This window comes from Lichenostomus cassidix, unplaced genomic scaffold (genome assembly GCF_008360975.1).
Source record: "Lichenostomus cassidix isolate B80296 unplaced genomic scaffold, HeHo_3.0 HiC_scaffold_872, whole genome shotgun sequence".
NCBI classification, from domain to species: Eukaryota; Metazoa; Chordata; class Aves; order Passeriformes; family Meliphagidae; genus Lichenostomus; species Lichenostomus cassidix.
The window spans coordinates 45,971-65,047 of NW_028147913.1; the positions used below are offsets into that span (position 1 = coordinate 45,971).

General features: G+C 47.3%; 1 protein-coding gene across 1 annotated transcript; it reads left to right on the forward strand.

Moving 5' to 3' along the window:
• Nucleotides 1-1,451: 1,451 nt before the first annotated feature.
• Nucleotides 1,452-19,025, forward strand: LOC146420560 (separin-like). The gene is made up of 8 exons (XM_085048131.1): nt 1,452-1,673; nt 2,982-3,511; nt 5,139-5,248; nt 7,615-7,737; nt 11,671-11,913; nt 14,969-15,139; nt 17,493-17,597; nt 18,900-19,025. Exons 3-8 carry the CDS (start codon nt 5,195-5,197, stop codon nt 19,014-19,016), a joined length of 813 nt encoding a protein of 270 aa, XP_084904257.1. The 5' UTR covers nt 1,452-1,673; nt 2,982-3,511; nt 5,139-5,194; the 3' UTR covers nt 19,017-19,025.
• The last annotated feature ends 52 nt before the right edge of the window (nt 19,026-19,077 follow it).

The following is a 19,077-nucleotide window of genomic DNA, read 5'->3' on the forward strand; positions in this document are numbered from 1 at the left end:
ATCCAGAGGGATCTGACCCTGGTGAGAACCCCAGTGTCCCTAATGTCCCCAATGTCCCAAATCCCCCCAATGACCTCACTGTCCCCAATGTCCCCAATTATCCCCAATGTCCCCACTGCTGTCCCCAATGTCCCAAATATTCTCCAGTGTCCCCAGTGTCCCCAATATCTCAAATCCCCCCGTTGTCCCCAATTATCCCCAATGCTCCCACTGTCCCCAGTGATGTCCCCAATGACCCCGTTGTTCCCAGTGTCCCCATTGACCCAAATATCCCCAATGTCCCCAATATCCCAAATCCCCCCAATGACCCCAATTATCCCCACTGATGTCCCCATTGACCCTATTGACCCCAATGTCCCTAATGTCCCAAATATTCTCCATTGTCCCCAATGTCCCAAATGTCCCCAATGACCTCACTGTCCCCAATGACCCCAATTATCCCCAATGTCCCCACTGATGTCCCCACTGTCCCAAATATTCTCCATTGACCCCAATGTCCCCTAATGACCTCAATATCTCTAATGTCCTCAATTGTCCCCAATGTCCCCAATACCCCCAATGTCCCCATTGTCCCCAATATCCCAAATCCCCCCAGTGACCTCACTGTCCCCAATGACCCCAATTATCCCCACTGATGTCTCCATTGACCCTAATGTCCCAAATATTCTCCGATGTCCCCACTGGCCCCAATGTCCCCAACGTCCCAAATATTCCCCTCTGACCACAATGACCTCAATGTCCCCAATGTCCCTAATGTCCCCAGTGTCCCCAGGTATCCCCAATGACCCCTAGATCCTCAATGTCCCCAATGTCCCCACTGTCCCCAATATCTCAAATACACCCAGCGACCCCATTGACCCTACTGACCCCAATGTCCCCAAATATCCCCAATGACCCCAATGTCCCAAATATTCTCCAATGTCCCCAATGTCCCCAATATCCCAAATCCCCTTAATGACCCCGTTATCTCCAATGTCCCCACTGCTGTCCCCAGGTCCCCTGTCCCCTGTCACCTCCCTGCTGCGCTCAGCTGTCCTGGATCAGCCAATGTCCCCAGTGTCCCCAATATCCCAAATCCCCTCAATGACCCCATTGACCCCACTGTCCCCTCTGCTGTCCCCAGGTCCCCTGTCCACTGTCACCTCCCTGTTGCGCTCTGGTCTGTCCTGGATCAGCCAATGTCCCCAATGTCCCCATTGACCTCAATATCCCCAATGTCCCCAGTATCCCAAATCCTCTCAATGTCCCCACTGTCCCCTCTGTGTCCCCAGGTCCCCTGTCTGCTGTCACCTCCCTGCTGCGCTTGGCTCTCTCCTGGATCTGTCACTGTTCCCAATGTCCCCATTGATGTCAATGTCCCCAATGTCCCCAATGTCCCAAATCCCCTCAATGTCCCCAATATCCCCAATATCCCAAATCCCCTCAATAACCCCAATGTCCCCACTGTCCCCTCTGCTGTCCCCAGGTCCCCTGTCCGCTGTCACCTCCCTGCTGCGCTCTGCTCTCTCCTGGATCTGTCACTGTCCCCCGGGGTCACTCTATGGCCAGCTGTGCCAGCTGCTGGCGCTGACCCTTGGGGACAGTGACACCGTGGGGACAGCGGCGCTGCTGGCAGAGTCCCTGGCTGTCACCCTGCGCCACCAGCTGCTGGCCGTCGGCCACGCCCGCCACAGGTGGGTGACAAGTGTCCCCTGGGTGTCACCGTGTCCCCTGTGGTGTCCCCTGTGGTGTCCCCATGTCCCCAGTGGTGGCCTCTGTGGTGTCACTGTGTCCCAATGTCCCCTATGGTGTCCTAATATCCACTGCAGTGTCCCTGTGTCCTGTATGGTGCCACCTGTGGTGTCCCAATGTCCCCTATGGTGTCCCAGTGTCCTCTATGGTGTCCCCTGCGGTGTCCCTGTGTCCCCAGTGGTGGCCTCTGTGGTGTCACTGTGTCCCAATGTCCCCTATGGTGTCCTAATGTCCACTACAGTGTCCCAGTGTCCCCTGTGATGTCCCCTGAGGTGTCCTAGTGTCACCAGTGGTGTCCCCTATGGTGTCCCCTGTGGTGTCCCAATGTCCCCTGTGGTGTCCCAGTGTCCTCTCCCAGTGTCCCCTACTGTGTCCCAATGTCCCTTATGTGTCCTAATATCCCCTCCAAGTGTCCTATTGTGGTGTCCCCATCCAGTGTCCCATCCCAGTGTCCCCAAACTGTCACCATCACGGGGCCCCATCCCAAATCCCAAACCCCAAATCCACATCCTGCCATCCCCGTCCCAAATCCCACGGGGCCAGGGCTGATCCCAAACCCCAATCCCAAATCCCCATCCTGACCCCCCCTGCGTCCAGGGCTGATCCCAAATCCCAATCCCGAATCCCACAGGGAAGGGACTGAGCTCAAATTCCAAATCCTAATCTCAAACCCCAAATCCATATCCCATCATCCCCATCCTGCCATCCCTCAGGGCCAGGGCTGATCCCAAACCCCAATCCCAAATCCCACAGGGAAGGGACTGAGCTCAAATTCCAAACCCCGATCCCAAACCCCTCTCCCAACATCCCAAACCCCAAATCCACATCCTGCCGTGCCACGGGGCCAGGGCTGATCCCAAACCTCAAATCCCAAATCCCCATCCCAAACCCCAAATCCACATCCCACCATCCCCATCCCAAATCCCATGGGGCCAGAACTCATCCCAAACCCCAAATCCCCATCCTGCCCCCCCCTGGGCCCAGGGCTGATCCCAAATCCCACAGGAAAGGGACTGAGCTCAAATTCCAAATCCTAATCCCAAACCCCAAATCCATATCCCATCATCCCCATCCCAAATCCCTCAGGGCCAGGGCTGATCCCAAATCCCAATCCCAAATTCCCATCCTAACTCTCCCTGGGCCCAGGGCTGATCCCAAATCCCACAGGGAAGGGACTGAGCTCAAATCCCAAATCCCCATCCCAACATCCCAAACCCCAAATCCTCATCCTGGAGAATCTTTCCCTGCAGGAAGAAGAGGAAGGAGGAAGCAGCAGAAGGAGAGATTTCCAATCAGATCCAGAGCCTTTCCTTGGGGGATGAGGAGAAATCCCAAATCCAATCCCAAATCAAATCCCAAATCCAATCCCAAACTCAACCCCAATCCAGATCCCAATCCCAACCCAAATCTCAGTCTGGATCCCATTCCCAATCCCAATCTGAATCCAAATCCCAAATCCAATCCCAGTTTGAATCCAAATCCCAAATCCAGTCCCAATCCCAAATCAAATCCCAAACTGAACCCCAATCCAGATCCCAATCCCAACCCAAATCTCAGTCTGAATCCAAATCCCAAATCCAATCCAAATCTGAATCTCAATCCCAACCCAAATCCCAAACTCAATCCCAATCTGAATCCAAATCCCAAACTCAATCCCAAATCCAACCCCAACCCCACTCCTCCCAGTGGGATCAGGAGGATCTGTTCCAGTTCAGCCCAGCGGGTTTGGGGTCAGAATTCCGGGAAGAATTCCAGGAGCAGCTCCGGGAAATTCCCAGTGGTGAGTGAGGAGTTGGGAATCCTAAATATCCTTTTGGGAAATCCTAAATATTCCTTTTGGGAATCCTAAATACTTGTTTTTGGAAATCTTAAATATCGTTTTGGGAAATCCTAAATATCCCTTTTGGGAAATACCAAATATCCTTTTGGGGAATCCTAAATCCTTTTTTGGGGAATCCTAAATCTCCCTTTTGGGAAAACCTAAATATCCTTTTGGGAAATCCTAAATATTCCTTTTGGGAATCCTAAATACTTGTTTTGGGAAATCTTAAATATCCCTTTTGGGGAATCCTAAATATCCCTTTTGGGAAATACCAAATATCCTTTTGGGGAATCCTAAATCCTTTTTTGGGGAATCCTAAATCTCCCTTTTGGGAAATCCTAAATATCTGTTTTGGGAAAACCTAAATATCCGTTTTGGGGAATCCTAAATATTTGTTTTGGGAAATCCTAAATATCCCTTCTGGGATTTTGGGGTGAGAAATCCCAAATTCTGGGTTTGGGAAATCCTGAATATCCGTTTTGGGCTGCAAAATCCTAAATATTCTTTTGGGAAATCCTAAATATCCATTTTTGGGGAAATCCTAAATATCCCTTCTGGGCTGGGAAATCCTGAATTCCCTTTTGGGAAACCCTAAATGCCCTTTTTGGGTAATCCTAAATCCTGGGTTTGGGAAATCCTAGATATCCATTTTGGGATTCTGGGCTGGGAAATTCCAATTATCCATTTGGGGAAATCCTAAATATTTGTTTTGGAAATCCTAAATATCTGTTTGGGCAATCCTAAATATTTGTTTTGGAAAATCCTAAATATTTGTTTTGGAAAATCCTAAATATTTGTTTTGGGAAATCCTAAATATTTGTTTTGGGAAATCTTAAATATCATTTGGGCAATCCTAAATTCCCTTTTGAGAAACCCTAAATATTTGTTTTGGGAAATCCTAAATCCCTGTTTTGGGATTTTGGGGTGGGAAATCCCAAGTCCTGAGTTTGGGAAATCCGAAAACCAGGTTTGGATGGGGAAATGATTGGAATTCAATCTTGGATGTTTTCCCAATTTTTGGGAAATTCTATGGGAGTGAAATTCTGGGAAAATTCTGGGAAAATTCTGGGAAAATTCCTGGAAAATTCTGTGAAGATTCTGTGGGAAATTCTGGGAAAATTTCAGGGAAATTCCTGAAAAATTTCAGGGAATTCTGAGAAAATTCCAAGAAAATTTGTGAAAATTCTGCAAAAATTCTAGGAAAATTCTGGGAAAATTCCGGAAAAATTCCGAAAATTCCGAGAAAATTTGGAAAATTCCTGGAAAATCTGAAGAATTCCAGGAAAATTCTGGAAAATTCCTGGAAAATCTGGGGGAATTCTGGGAAAATTTGTGAAAATTCTGGGAAAATTTCTGTGAAAATTCTGGGAAAATTTTGTGAAAATTCCAGGAAAATTCCTGGAAAATTTCTGTGAAAATTCCTGGAAAATCCGGAAATTCTGGAAAATCCGAAATTCCTGGAAAATCTGAAATTCCTGGAAAATCTGGAAATTCTGGAAAATTCCTGGAAAATTCCTGGAAAATTTCTGTGAAAATTCCTGGAAAATTCCCTGAAAACCCCGTTAAGGTTTGGGAATTCCCGCAGGTGTGACAGTTTGCCAGCTGATTTTGGGATTTGGGAATTCTCTGCTGCTGACCCGGATGGAGAGAAACAGAAATCCCATTAGTGTTTGGATCGCCAGCCAGGGAGAGCAGGTGGGATTTGGGAATTTTGGGATTTGGGAATTAATTTGGGAATTCTGGGAATGGGATTTGGGAATTCTGCTGGGATTTGGGAATTCTGGGAATGTGGGAATTCCGGGGTTTGGGATTTGGGAGTTCTGGGGTTAGAGAATTTGGGGTTTGGGATCTGGAATTTTGGAAATTCTGGGTTTGGGATTTGGGAATTTTGGGATTTGGGGTTTGGGAGTTCTGGGATTGGGATTTGGGACTTCCGGGATTTGGGAATTCTGGGGATTTGGGAATTCTGGGGTTTGAGAATTTGGGGTTTGGGATCTGGAATTTTGGAAATTCTGGGATTGGGGTTTGGGAATTTTGGGGTTTGGGAATTTTGGGGTTTGGGAATTCTGGGGATTTGGGAAGTTTGGGGTTTGGGAATTTTGGAATTCTGGGAATTTGGGGTTTGGGAATTCTGGGATTGGGATTTGGGAATTCCAGGGTTTGGGAATTTTGGGGTTTGGGAGTTCTGGGAATCTGGGATTTGGGAATTCTGGGGTTTGGGGTTTGGGAATCCCAGGAATTTTGGGATTTGGGAATTCTGGGATTTGGGAATTCTGGGGTTTGAGAATTTGGGGTTTGGGATCTGGAATTTTGGAAATTCTGGGATTGGGATTTGGGAATTCTGGGATTTGGGAATTCTGGGGATTTGGGAAGTTTGGGGTTTGGGAATTTTGGAATTCTGGGAATTTGGGGTTTGGGAATTCTGGGATTGGGATTTGGGAATTCCAGGGTTTGGGAATTTTGGGATTTGGGGTTTGGGAGTTCTGGGAATTTGGGATTTGGGAATTCTGGGATTGGGGTTTGGGAATTTTGGGGTTTAGGGTTTGGGAATTCTGGGAAATGGGATTGGAAATTCTGGGAATCTGGGATTTGGGAATTCTGGGGTTTGGGGTTTGGGAATCCCAGGAATTTGGGATTTGGGAATTTTGGGGTTTGAGAATTTGGGGTTTGGGATCTGGAATTCAGGGGATTTGGAGTTTGGGAATTCTGGGATTGGGAATTTGGGAATTCCGGGATTTGGGAATTCCGGGATTTGGGGTTTGGGAATTCCAGGGAATGGGATTTGGGAGTTCTGCAGATTTGGGAACTCTGGGAATTTGGGAATTCCAGGGTTTGGGAGCTCTGGGTAATGGGATTGGGAATTTGGGGTTTGAGAATTCCGGGAATTCTGGGATTTGGGATAATCTTCCTTATTTTCCTTTTGGGAATGGGGGAACAGGAATTCCAGGGAATGAGATTTGGGATCCCAAATCCATCCCAATCCCATTCCAGATCCCACTGACCTCAATTTTCCGGGAATTCAACTCCAATCCAAGAATTTTGGGATCCCAATCCCATTTTTGGGGATTTTAGCATCCCAAATCAATCCCAAATCCACCCCAATCCCGTTCCAGGCCCCTCTGCTCTCCATTTTTGGGGAATTCTCCTCGATCCAGCGGGATCAACCCCAATCCAGGGATTTTGGGATCCCAAATCCATTTCCATTCCATTCCAGGAATTTGGGATCCCAAATCCTTCATCCTAAATCCATCCCAATCCCATTCCAGGCCCCTCTGACCTCAATTTTCCGGGAATTCAGCTCCAATCCAAGAATTTTGGGATCCCAATCCCATTTCCAGGAATTTGGGATCCTAAATCCAATCCCAAATCCACCCCAATCCCATTTTTGGGGATTTTAGGATCCCAAATCAATCCCAACTCCACCCCAATCCCATTCCAGGCCCCTCTGGTGTCCATTTTTCCGGAATTCTCGTTGATCCAGCGGGATCAAACCCAATCCAGGGATTTTGGGATCCCAAATCTGATCCCAAATCCATCCCAATCCCATTTCCAGGGATTTTGGGATCCCAAATCCATCCCAATGCCATTTCCAGAGATTTAGGATTCCAAATCTGATCCCAAATTTGACTCCCATCCAGGGATTTTGGGATCCCAAATCCAATCCCTAATCCTTCATCCCAATCCCATATCTGGGGATTTTGGGATCCCAAATTTTTCCCCAATCCCAAATCAATCCCAAATCAATCCCAACTCCATCCCAATCCCATTTTTGGGGATTTTAGGATCCCAAATCCATCCCAAATCCATCCCAATCCCCTTCCAGGCCCCTCTGGTGTCCATTTTTGGGGAATTCTCGTCGATCCAGCGGGATCAACCCCAATCCAGGGATTTTGGGATCCCAAATCCTTCATCCTAAATCCATCCCAATCCCATTCCAGGTCCTGCTGAGCTCTATTTTTCGGGAATTCGACTCCAATCCAGGGATTTTGGGATCTCAAATCCCATTTTTGGGGATTTTGGGATCCCAAATCCATCCCAAATCCATCCCAATCCCATTCCAGGCCCCTCTGGTGTCCATTTTTGGGGAATTCTGGTCGATCCAGCGGGATCAGCGGGAAGCCAACAGCTGCTCGGAGCGCCAGGAGTGGTGGGAGAGGAGATCCCAGCTGGACCTGCGCATGAAGGTGGGGAGAGCCCAAAAACGGGGAAAAATGGGAAAAAAATGGGAAAAATCTGGGAAAAAACCTTGGGATTTGGGGGTGGAGACACGAAAAATGGGAAAAATCTGGGGAAAAAATGGGAAAAATCCAGGAAAAACCTTGGGATTTGGGGGTGGAGAGCCTGAAAAATGGGAAAAAATGGGAAAAATTCAGGAAAAACCTTGGGATTTGGGGGTGGAGAGCCTGAAAAATGGGAAAAAATGGGAAAAATCTGGGAAAAACCTCGGGATTTGGGGATGGAGATACGGAAAAAGGGGAAAAAATCTGGGAATTTGGGGGGGAGATCCCAAAAAAAGGGGATAAAATGGGAAAAAATGGGAAAAATCTGGGAAAACCTCGGGATTTGGGGCTGGAGACACGAAAAATGGGAAAAATCCAGGAAAAACCTCGGGATTTGGGGGTGGAGACCCTGAAATCTGGGAAAAAATGGGAAAAATCCCAGAAAAACCTCAGGATTTGGGGGTGGAGACACGAAAAATGGGAAAAAATCTGGGAAAAATCCAGGAAAAACCTCGGGATTTGGGGATGGAAACCCTGAAAAATGGGGAAAAAATGGGAAAAACCTCAGGATTTGGGGGTGGAGACCCTGAAAAATGGGGAAAAAATGGGAAAAATCCAGGAAAAAATCTGGGAATTTGGGGATGGAGATCCCAAAAAACGGGGAAAAACTGGAAAAAAATGGGAAAAATCTGGGAAAAACCTCGGGATTTGGGGGTGGAGACCCTAAAATCTGGGAAAAATGGGAAAAATCTGGGAAAAACCTTGGGATTTGGGGGTGGAAACCCTGAAAAATGGGGGAAAATGGGAATTTGGGGATGGAGAGCCTGAAAAATGGGAAAAAATCTGGGAATTTGGGGCGGGAGATCCCAAAAACGGGAAAAAATGGGAAAAACCTGTGGGAAAAACCTGTGGGATTTGGAGCTGGAGACCCGAAAAAATGGGAAAAATCCAGGAAAAACCTCGGGATTTGGGGGTGGAGACCCGGAAAAATGGGGAAAAAACAGGAAAAGACTTGGGGATTTGGGGGTGGAGACCCTGAAATACAGGGAAAAATGGGAAAAAACAGGAAAAATCCCAGAAAAACCTCAGGATTTGGGGGTAGAGACCCTGAAATCTGGGAAAAATGGGAAAAATTCAGGAAAAACCTTGGGATTTGGGGGTGGAGACCCGGAAAAACTGGGGAAAAATCTGGGAATTTGGGGATGGAGAGCCTGAAAAATGGGGAAAAATGGGAAAAAACCGGAAAATATCCAGGAAATACCTCAGGATTTGGGGCTGGAGACCCAAAAAATGGGGAAAAAATGGGAAAAATCTTGGAAAAACCTCGGGATTTGAGGGTGGAGATCCCAAAAAATAGGGAAAAATGGGAAAAAATGGGAAAAATCTGGGAAAAACCTTGGGATTTGGGGGTGGAGACACGAAAAATGGGAAAAAATCTGGGAATTTGGGGCTGGAGATCCCGAAAAATTGGGAAAAATCCGGGAAAAAAATGGGAAAAATCCAGGAAAAACATCGGGATTTGGGGGTGGAGATCCCAAAAAATGGGAAAAATCCAGGAAAAACATCGGGATTTGGGGGTGGAGATCCCAAAAAATGGGAAAAATCCGGGAAAAACCTCGGGATTTGAGGATGGAGATCCCAAAAAATGGGGAAAAATGGGAAAAAAATGGGAAAAATTCAGGAAAAACCTCGGGATTTGGGGGTGGAGACCCGAAAAATGGGAAAAAATCTGGGAATTTGGGGCTGGAGATCCCGAAAAATAGGGATAAAATGGGAAAAAATGGGGAAAAATCCGGGAAAAAAATGGGAAAAATCCAGGAAAAACCTCGGGATTTGGGGCTGGAGACCTGAAAAAAGGGGAAAAATGGGAAAAAAACGGGAAAAATCCGAGAAAAACCTCAGGATTTGGGGGTGGAGACCCGAAAAATGGGGAAAAAATGGGAAAAATCCAGGAAAAACTTCGGGATTTGGAGGTGGAGACCCTGAAATCTGGGAAAAAATGGGAAAAATCTGGGAAAAACCTCAGGATTTGGGGGTGGAGACCCGAAAAAAGAGGAAAAATGGGAAAAAATGGGAAAAATCTGGGAAAAACCTCAGGATTTGGGGGTGGAGACCCTGAAAAAAGGGGAAAAATGGGAAAAGACTTGGAATTTGGGGATGGAGATCCTGAAAAATGGGAAAAAAATGGGAATTTGGGGATGGAGAGCCCAAAAAACTGGGAAAAAATCTGGGAATTTGGGGATGGAGAGCCCAAAAATGGGAAAAAATCTGGGAAAAAACGGGAAAAACTGTGGGATTTGGGGCTCAGATTCCCATGGGATTTCCCCAGGATTTCCCTTGGGATTTCCCATGGGATTCCCTTTGGGATTTTCCCCATCCTGCTCCAATTCCTTTTGGGATTTTCTTCATTCTCCATGGATTCCCATAGGATTTCCTGCATTCCCTTTAGGATTTTCTTGGATTCCCATGGGATTTTCTATGGGATTTCCCATGGGATTTCCTTTGGGATTTTCCCTACCCTGCTCAGATTCCCTTTGGGATTTTCCATGGGATTTTCCATGTGATCTTCCCAGGATTTCCCGTGGGATTTTCCCTGTCCCATGTGGATTCCCTTTGGGATTTCCTGCATTCCCTTTAGGATTTTCTTGGATTCCCATGGGATTTTCCCCATCCTGCTCTGATTCCCTTTGGGATTTCCCATGGGATTTCCATGTGATCTTCCCAGGATTTCCCATGGGATTCCCTTTAGGATTTTCCCCATCCTGCTCCAATTCCCTTTGGGATTTTCTGTGGGATTTTTAATGGGATTTTCCCCATTCTGTTTAGATTCCCTTTGGGATTTTTCATTGGATTTTCCCCATCCTGCTCAGATTCCCATAGGATTTCCTGCATTCCCTTTAGGATTTTCTTGGATTCCCTTTGGGATTTTCCCCATCCTGCTCCAATTCCTTTTGGGATTTTTAGCCCTGATTGGATTCCCATGGGATTTTCTTCATTCCCTTTATGATTTTCTTGGATTCCCATGGGATTTCCTGTGGGATTTCCTATGGGATTCCCTTTAGGATTTTCCCCATCCTGAGTGAATTCCATTTGGGATTTTCCATGGGATTCCCATGGCATCTTCCCAGGATTTTCTGTGGGATTTTCCATGGGATTTCCCTGGGATTCCTATGAGATTTTCCCCATCCTTCTTAGATTCCTTTTGGGATTTTCCATGGGATTTTCCCCATCCTGTGGGAATTCCTGTAGGATTTCCTTCATTCCCTTTAGGATTTTCTTGGATTCCCATGGGATTTCCTGTGGGATTTTCCCCATCCTGTGTGGATTCCCTTTGGGATTTTCTGTGGGATTCCCTTTGGGATTTTCCCCATCCTGCTCCAATTCCTTTTGGGATTTTCTTCATTCTCCATGGATTCCCATGGGATTTTCTTGGATTCCCATGGGATTTTCTGTGGAATTTTCCATGGGATTCCCTTTAGGATTTTCCCCATCCCATGTGGATTCCCATGGGAGTTTCCTGCATTCCCTTTAGGATTTTCTTGGATTCCCATGGGATTTCCTGTGGGATTCCCACAAAATTTTCCCCATCCTGCTCCAATTCCTTTTGGGATTTTCTATGGAATTCCCTTTAGGATTTTCCCCATCCTGTGTGAATTCCCACAGGATTTCCTTTATTCCCATAGGATTTCCTTCATTCCCTTTAGGATTTTCTTGGATTCTCATGGGATTTCCCATGGGATTCCCTTTGGGATTTTCCCCCTCCTGTGTGAATTCCCACAGGATTTCCTTTATTCCCATAGGATTTCCTTCATTCCCCTTAGGATTTTCCCAGTAATTCAGGATTTTTTGGGATCCCAATCCCAATCCAATCCAATTCCAATCCCATTCCCATTCCAGGCGCTGATCCAGAGGCTGCAGACTGAAGTTTTGGGATGCTGGAAATTCCTCCTGATCCCCCAAAATCCCGGGAATTTCCCAAATCCCCAAAATCCTGGGAATTTCCCAATTTCCCAAAATCCCGGGAATTTCCCAATTTCCCAAAATCCCGGGAATTCAGCCCAGGAAGGGCAGGAATGGGAAGAGCTGCTGCAGGAATTGCGGGAATGTGGCTGGGAGAGAGCTGAGCCTCAGCTGCTGCAGGTATGGGATTTGGGGATTTGGGATTTTGGGAGGAAATCCCGGGATTTTGGGAGGAAATCCTGCCATTTTGGGGTCCTGATCCCTGGATTTGGGGTGCTGGAATTGGGGGAAAATCCTGGGATTTTGGGTTTTGGGATTTGGGAGAAATCCTGGGATTTTGGGGGGAAAATCTTGGGATTTTGGGATGATGGATTTGGGGGATAATCCTGGGATTTTGGGATTTGGGGGAAATCCCAGGATTTTGGGGGGAAATCCCGGGATTTTGGGATTTGGGATTTTGGGGTGATGGATTTGGGGGATAATCCTGGGATTTTGGGATTTGGGGGAAATCCTGGGATTTTGGGGGAAATCCGGGATTTTGGGATTTGGGATTTTGGGGAAATCCTGGGATTTTGGGATTTGGGATTTTGGGGAAATCCTGGGATTTTGGGTTTTGGGATTTGGGGAAATCCAGGATTTTGGGGGCAAATCCTGGGATTTTGGGGTAATGGATTTGGGGGATAATCCTGGGATTTTGGGGAAATCCTGCCATTTTGGGATTTAGGATTTTGGGGGGAAAATCCTGGGGTTTTGGGGGGAAATCCCGGGATTTTGGGATTTGGGATTTTGGGGGGAAAATCCTGGGATTTTGGGGTGATGGATTTAGGGGATAATCCTTGAATTTGGGGAGAAATCCTCGGATTTTGGGGGAAAATCTGGGGATTTTGGGATTTCAGATTTTGGGGGGAAAATCCTGGGATTTTGGAGTGATGGATTTTGGGGGAAAATCCTGGGATTTTGGAGGTCCTGATCCCAGGATTTTGGGGCGATAATCCCGGGATTTTTGGGGGAGTTGTTCCCTGGATTTTTGGGGGGAAAATCCCAGGATTTTGGGGTGATGGATTTGGGGTGGTGATTCCGGGATTTGGGTGAAAATCCCAGGATTTTGGGGTGATAGATTTAGGGGATAATTCCAGGATTTTGGGGGAGCTGATTCTGGGATTTTTTGGGGGAAATCCTAGGATTTTGGGGTGGTAGATTTAGGGAATAATCCTGGGATTTTGTGGAGAAAATCCTGGGATTTTGGGCTGATGGATTTAGGGGATAATTCCAGGATTTTGGGGTGGTGATTCTGGGATTTTTGGGGTGATGATCCCTGGATTTTGAGCAGCTGATCCCATAATTTTTGGGCTCTTACCCCATATTTTATTGTTCTAACCCATTTTTTGGGATGTTATCCCCATTTTTCAGATTCCTGATCCCGTTTTTTGGGTTCCTGATCCCATTTTTTGCATTTTTATCCCCATATTTTGTGGTTTTACCCCCATTTTTTGCTGTTCTAACCCATTTTTTAGGATGTTATCCCCATTTTTCTCATCCCTGATCCTATTTTTTGTGTTTTTATCCCCATTTTTTTGTGATTTTAGCCCCATTTTTTGGGATTTCAACCCATTTTTTACATTTTTAACCCCATTTTTTTTTTATTTTAACCCAAATTATTGGGATTTTAACCCAAATTTTTGGGGATTTTCCCTCTCCAGGTGTTTCTGACCACAGGCCATGTCCTCTCTCTGGCCGATGTCCGAGCTCTGGCCGTGGCTTTGGGGTTTCTATCCCATTTTTTGTTGTTCTAACCCAGATTTTTTTTTATTTTAACCCATTTTTTGGGGATTTTAACCCATTTTTTTGTGTCCCTAATCCCAAATTTTTGGGGATTTTCCCTCTCCAGGTGCTGCTGACCACAGGCCATGTCCTGTCCCTGGCCGATGTCCGAGCTCTGGCCATGGCTTTGGGGTTTCTATCCCATTTTTTGAGATTTTAACCCATTTTTTGGGGATTTCAACCCCATATTTTGGGTTCCTGACCCCAATTTTTTTGGGATTTCCCTCTCCAGGTGCTGCTGACCACAGGCCATGTCCTGTCCCCAGCTGATGTCCACTCTCTGGCCGTGGCTCTCTGTCCAGCTCGACATTTAGGGATTCTAGCTCAGATTTTTGGGGTTTTAACCCAATTTTTTGGGGTTTTAACCCAATTTTTTGGGATTTTAACCCATTTTTTTTGGATTTTAACCTGTTTTTTTGGGGATTTTAACCCAACTTTTTGGGAATTTTAACCCAATTTTCCCTCCCCAGGTTCTGCTGACCACTGGCCATGTCCTGTCCCCAGCTGATGTCCACTCTCTGGACTTGGCTTTGGGGTTTCTATCCCATTTTTGGGGGATTTCAACCCCATATTTTGGGTTCCTGATCCCAATATTTTTGGGATTTTCCCTCTCCAGGTGTTTCTGACCACAGGCCATGTCCTGTCTCTGGCTGATGTCCGAGCTCTGGCTGTGGCTTTGGGGTTTCTATCCCATTTTTTGGGGGTTTTAACCCAAAGTTTTGGGATTTTAATGCAAATTTTGGGGATTTCAACCCATATTTTTTGGGATTTTCTCTCTCCAGGTGTTTCTGACCACAGGCCATGTCCTGTCCCCGGCCGATGTCCGAGCTCTGGCCGTGGCTTTGGGGTTTCTATCCCATTTTTTGGGATTTTAACTCATTTTTTTTGGATTTTAACCTGTTTTTTTGGGGATTTTAACCCAATTTTTTGGGAATTTTAACCCAATTTTCCCTCTCCAGGTGTTTCTGACCACAGGCCATGTCCTGTCCCCAGCCGATGTCCACTCTCTGGCCGTGGCTTTGGGGTTTCTATCCCATTTTTGGGGGATTTCAACCCCATATTTTGGGTTCCTGATCCCAATATTTTTGGGATTTTCCCTCTCCAGGTTCTGCTGACCACAGGCCATGTCCTGTCCCCGGCCGATGTCCACTCTCTGGCCGTGGCTCTCTGTCCAGCTCGACATTTAGGGATTCTAGCTCAGATTTTTGGGGATTTTAACCCAATTTTTGGGAAATTTTAACCCAATTTTCCCTCTCCAGGTGTTTCTGACCACAGGCCATGTCCTGTCCCCGGCCGATGTCCACTCTCTGGCCGTGGCTTTGGGGTTTCTATCCCATTTTGGGGGGATTTTAACCCATATTTCAGGGTTCTGATCCCATTTTTTGGGAATTTTAACCCAATTTTCCCTCTCCAGGTGTTTCTGACCACAGGCCATGTCCTGTCCCCGGCCGATGTCCACTCTCTGGCCGCGGCTCTCTGTCCAGCTCGCCCCCGGCAGGCTCAGCTGCTGCTGGCCGAAGCTCTGCAGAGACACCAACCCAGGCTGCAGGGCCAGGGAGGAGCTCTGGTGCTGCTGCTCGACAAGGTGGGACAGGTTCACCTTCCTCTTCATCAGCTTCATCATCCTCAGCTTCGTCATCATCTTCATTCTCTTTATCTTCATCATCTTCTTCTTTTTCATCCTCATCATCTTCCTCTTTATCTTCATCATCTTCCTCATCTTCTTCTTCTTCTTCTTCTTCTTCTTCATCATCTTCATCTTCTTCTTCCTCTTCATCATCTTCTTCATCATCGTCATCATCTTCTTCATCTTCATCATCTTCAGCTCCATCATCTTCTTCCTCTTCATCTTCTTCTTTATCGTCATCATCTTCTTCCTCATCTTCATCATTGTCTTCATCTTCTTCATCTTCATTGTCTTCTTATCTTCTTCCTTTTCTTCTTCATTTTCATCTTCTTCTTCTTCATCTCCTTCATCTTCATCTCCTTCCTAATCATCTTCCTCATCATCTTCTTCATCTTCATCTTTTTCCTGTTTGTCTTCATCTTCATCATCTTCATGAACCTCAACTTCATCCTCATCTTCTTCCTTCTCTTCTTCTTCATCCTCATCTTCTTCCTCTTCGTCTTCTTCTTCATCTTCATCTTCTTCATCTTCTTCTTCTTCTTCATATTCATCATCTTCAGCTTCATCTCCATTCTTCAGCTTCATTATTGTTTTCTTCAGCTTCATCATCTTCTTCATCTTCCTCCTCTTCCTCCTCTTCATCTTCTTCGTCTTCTTCATGTTCTTCATCTTCTTCATCCTCTTCTTCTTCTTCTTTGTCTTCTTTGTCTTCCTCAGCTTCTTAATCTTTGTCTTTTTTGTCTTTGTCTTCATCTTCATCATCTTTCTCATCTTCGTCATCATCTTCATCTTCCTCATCTTCGTTGTCTTCGTCGTCATCTTCTTTGTCTTCATCACCTTCCTCATCTTCATCTTCATCATCTTCCTCAGCTTCATCTTCTTCTACTTCATCTTCTTCATTTTTTGTCTTTGTCATCATCATCTTCATCATCTTCATCAACCTCAACTTCATCTTCTTCCTCATTTTCCTCATTTTCCTCTTCTTCTGTTCTTCTCTTCTTCATTTTCTTCATCTTCTTCTTCCTCTGTTCTTCTCTTCTTCATCTTCTTCATCTTCTTCTTCCTCTGTTCTTCTCTTCTTCATCTTCTTCATCTTCCTCATTTTCCTCATCTTCCTCATTCTCATCTTTTTCCTTCTCATCCTCCTCATCTTCATCTTCCTCATCTTCATCTGCCTCATTCTCCTCTTCCTCCTCCACGTCCTCTTTTCCTCCTTCTCCTTCTCTTCCCCCTTTCCCCGTTTTCCCCACTATTTTCCCCACTTTTCCCATTTTTCACCCTTTTTGCCCTTTTTTCCTCCTTCCCCTCTGTCTTCTCCTTTCTCTCACACTTTTCCCTTTTCTTCCTCCTCTTCCTCCTCTTCCTCCTCTTCCTCCTCTTCCTCCTCTTCCTCCTTTTCTTTCCCTTTTTCTTTCTCTTTTTCACCATTTTCCCCCCATTTTTCCTGTTTCCCCCTTTTTTTCCCCCTTTTTTTCCCCCTTTTTTTCCCCCTTTTTTTCCCCCTTTTTTTCCCTTTTTTTCCCCCTTTTTTTCCCCCTTTTTTTTCCCCTTTTTATTTTTTCCCCATTTTTTCCCCCATATTTTCCCCTTTTTCCCCCATTTTCCCCTGCTGCTCACCTGCTCAGGTGTGTCTGTCAGTCTGTCAGTCGGTCTGTCCTCACCTGCTCAGGTGTGTCAGTCAGTCAGTCTGTCCTCACCTGCTCAGGTGTGTCAGTCAGTCTGTCTGTCTGTCTCTCAGCACCTGCAGCGGCTGCCCTGGGAGAGCAGTCAGTCTGTCCCCACCTGCTCAGGTGTGTCAGTCTGTCTGTCTGTCTGTCCTCACCTGCTCAGGTGTGTCAGTCAGTCTGTCCTCACCTGCTCAGGTGTGTCAGTCAGTCTGTCCCCACCTGCTCAGGTGTGTCAGTCTGTCAGTCAGTCAGTCTGTCCCCACCTGCTCAGGTGTGTCAGTCAGTCTGTCAGTCTGTCCTCACCTGCTCAGGTGTGTCAGTCAGTCTGTCAGTCTGTCCCCACCTGCTCAGGTGTGTCAGTCAGTCAGTCAGTCTGTCTGTCTGTCTGTCAGCACCTGCAGCGGCTGCCCTGGGAGAGCAGTCAGTCTGTCAGTCAGTCAGTCTGTCCCCACCTGCTCAGGTGTGTCAGTCTGTCTGTCTGTCCTCACCTGCTCAGGTGTGTCAGTCTGTCTGTCTGTCCTCACCTGCTCAGGTGTGTCAGTCTGTCTGTCTGTCTGTCTGTGTCAGCACCTGCAGCGGCTGCCCTGGGAGAGCAGTCTGTCTGTCCTCACCTGCTCAGGTGTGTCAGTCTGTCTGTCTCCCAGCACCTGCAGCGGCTGCCCTGGGAGAGCACGGAGCTGCTGCGGAACGTTCCGGTCACTCGGCTGCCGGCGCTGCGATTCCTGGTCAGCTACGGCCGCGAGGGACAGGTGAGGGACACCTGGGGACACCTGGGGACACCTGGGACACACCTGGATGGGGTTGAGATACACCTGGGGACACACCTGGGACAGCTGGGGACACGGCTGGGATACACCTGAGGACACCTGGATGGGGTTGGGATGCACCTGGGGACACCTGGGATACACCTGGGGACAACTGGGGACACCTAGGACACACCTGGATGGGATTGGGATACACCTGGATCCATTGGGATATACCTGGGACACACCTGGGGACACCTGGGATACAGCTGGGGACACACCTGGATGGGATTGGGGACACCTGGGATACACCTCGATTCATTGGGACACACCTGGGACAGCTGGAGACACAGCTGGGGTACAGCTGGGGACACCTGGATGGGATTTCTGGGACTGGGACAGACTTGGATCCATTGGGACACACCTGGATGGGATTGGGACACACCTGGGCACACCTGGATGGGACTGGGGACACCTGGGGACACAGCTGGGACACCTGGATGGGATTGGGGACACCTGGATGGGATTGGGGACACCTGGATGGGACTGGGGCACACCTGGAATCCACCTGGATCCATTGGGACACACCTGGGGACACCTGGATGGGGTTAGGATACAGCTGGGGACACCTGGGATACACCTGGGACACATGTGGGACACACCTGGGGACAGCTGGGGACACCTGGATGGGATTGGAACACACCTGGATGGGATTGGGATACACCTGGATCCATTGGGATATAGCTGGGACACAGCTGGGGACACCTGGATGGGATTTCTGGGATTGGGATATACCTGGAATACACCTGGATGGGACTGGGGACACCTGGGACACACCTGGGGACACCTGGATAGGATTCCTGGGTTTTGGGGTCTCCAATCCCAATTTTCTCCCCCTAATTCCCAAATTTTCAGGTTTTGAGATTCCTCTTTCATGGGTTTTGGGGTCTCCAAATCCCAATTTCCCCCTAATTCCCCAATTTCTCCCCAATTTTTTCCCCTAATTCCCATCGTTTTAGCATCCCTAATTCCCATATTTTGGTGTCTCCAATCCCAATTCCCAAGTTTTGGGGTTCCAATTCTCAGATTTTGGGATCCCCAATCCCAATTCCTGTGGTTTTAGGATCCCCAATCCCAATTTCCCCTGTACTTCCCCAATTTTCCCCCATTTTTCCCCCAAATTTCCCCAATTTTTCCCCAATTTTCCCCCAATTTTCCCCCCATTTTCCCCCAATTTACCCCCAATTTTCCCCCAAATTCCCCAATTTCTCCCCAATTTCCCCCAATTTTCCCCAATTTTCCCCTCAGCGCCCCGGCTCGGTGCTGCGGCTGGGAGTGAACCCCAAAAACACTTTCTACGTCCTGAACCCCCAGAGGGACCTGGGAGGGACTGAGGAGAGATTCCGGCCTTGGTTTGAGAGGTGAGACCCCAAAAATACCCCAAAAACCCCAAAAATCATCCTAAAAATCCCCCAAAATCATCCCA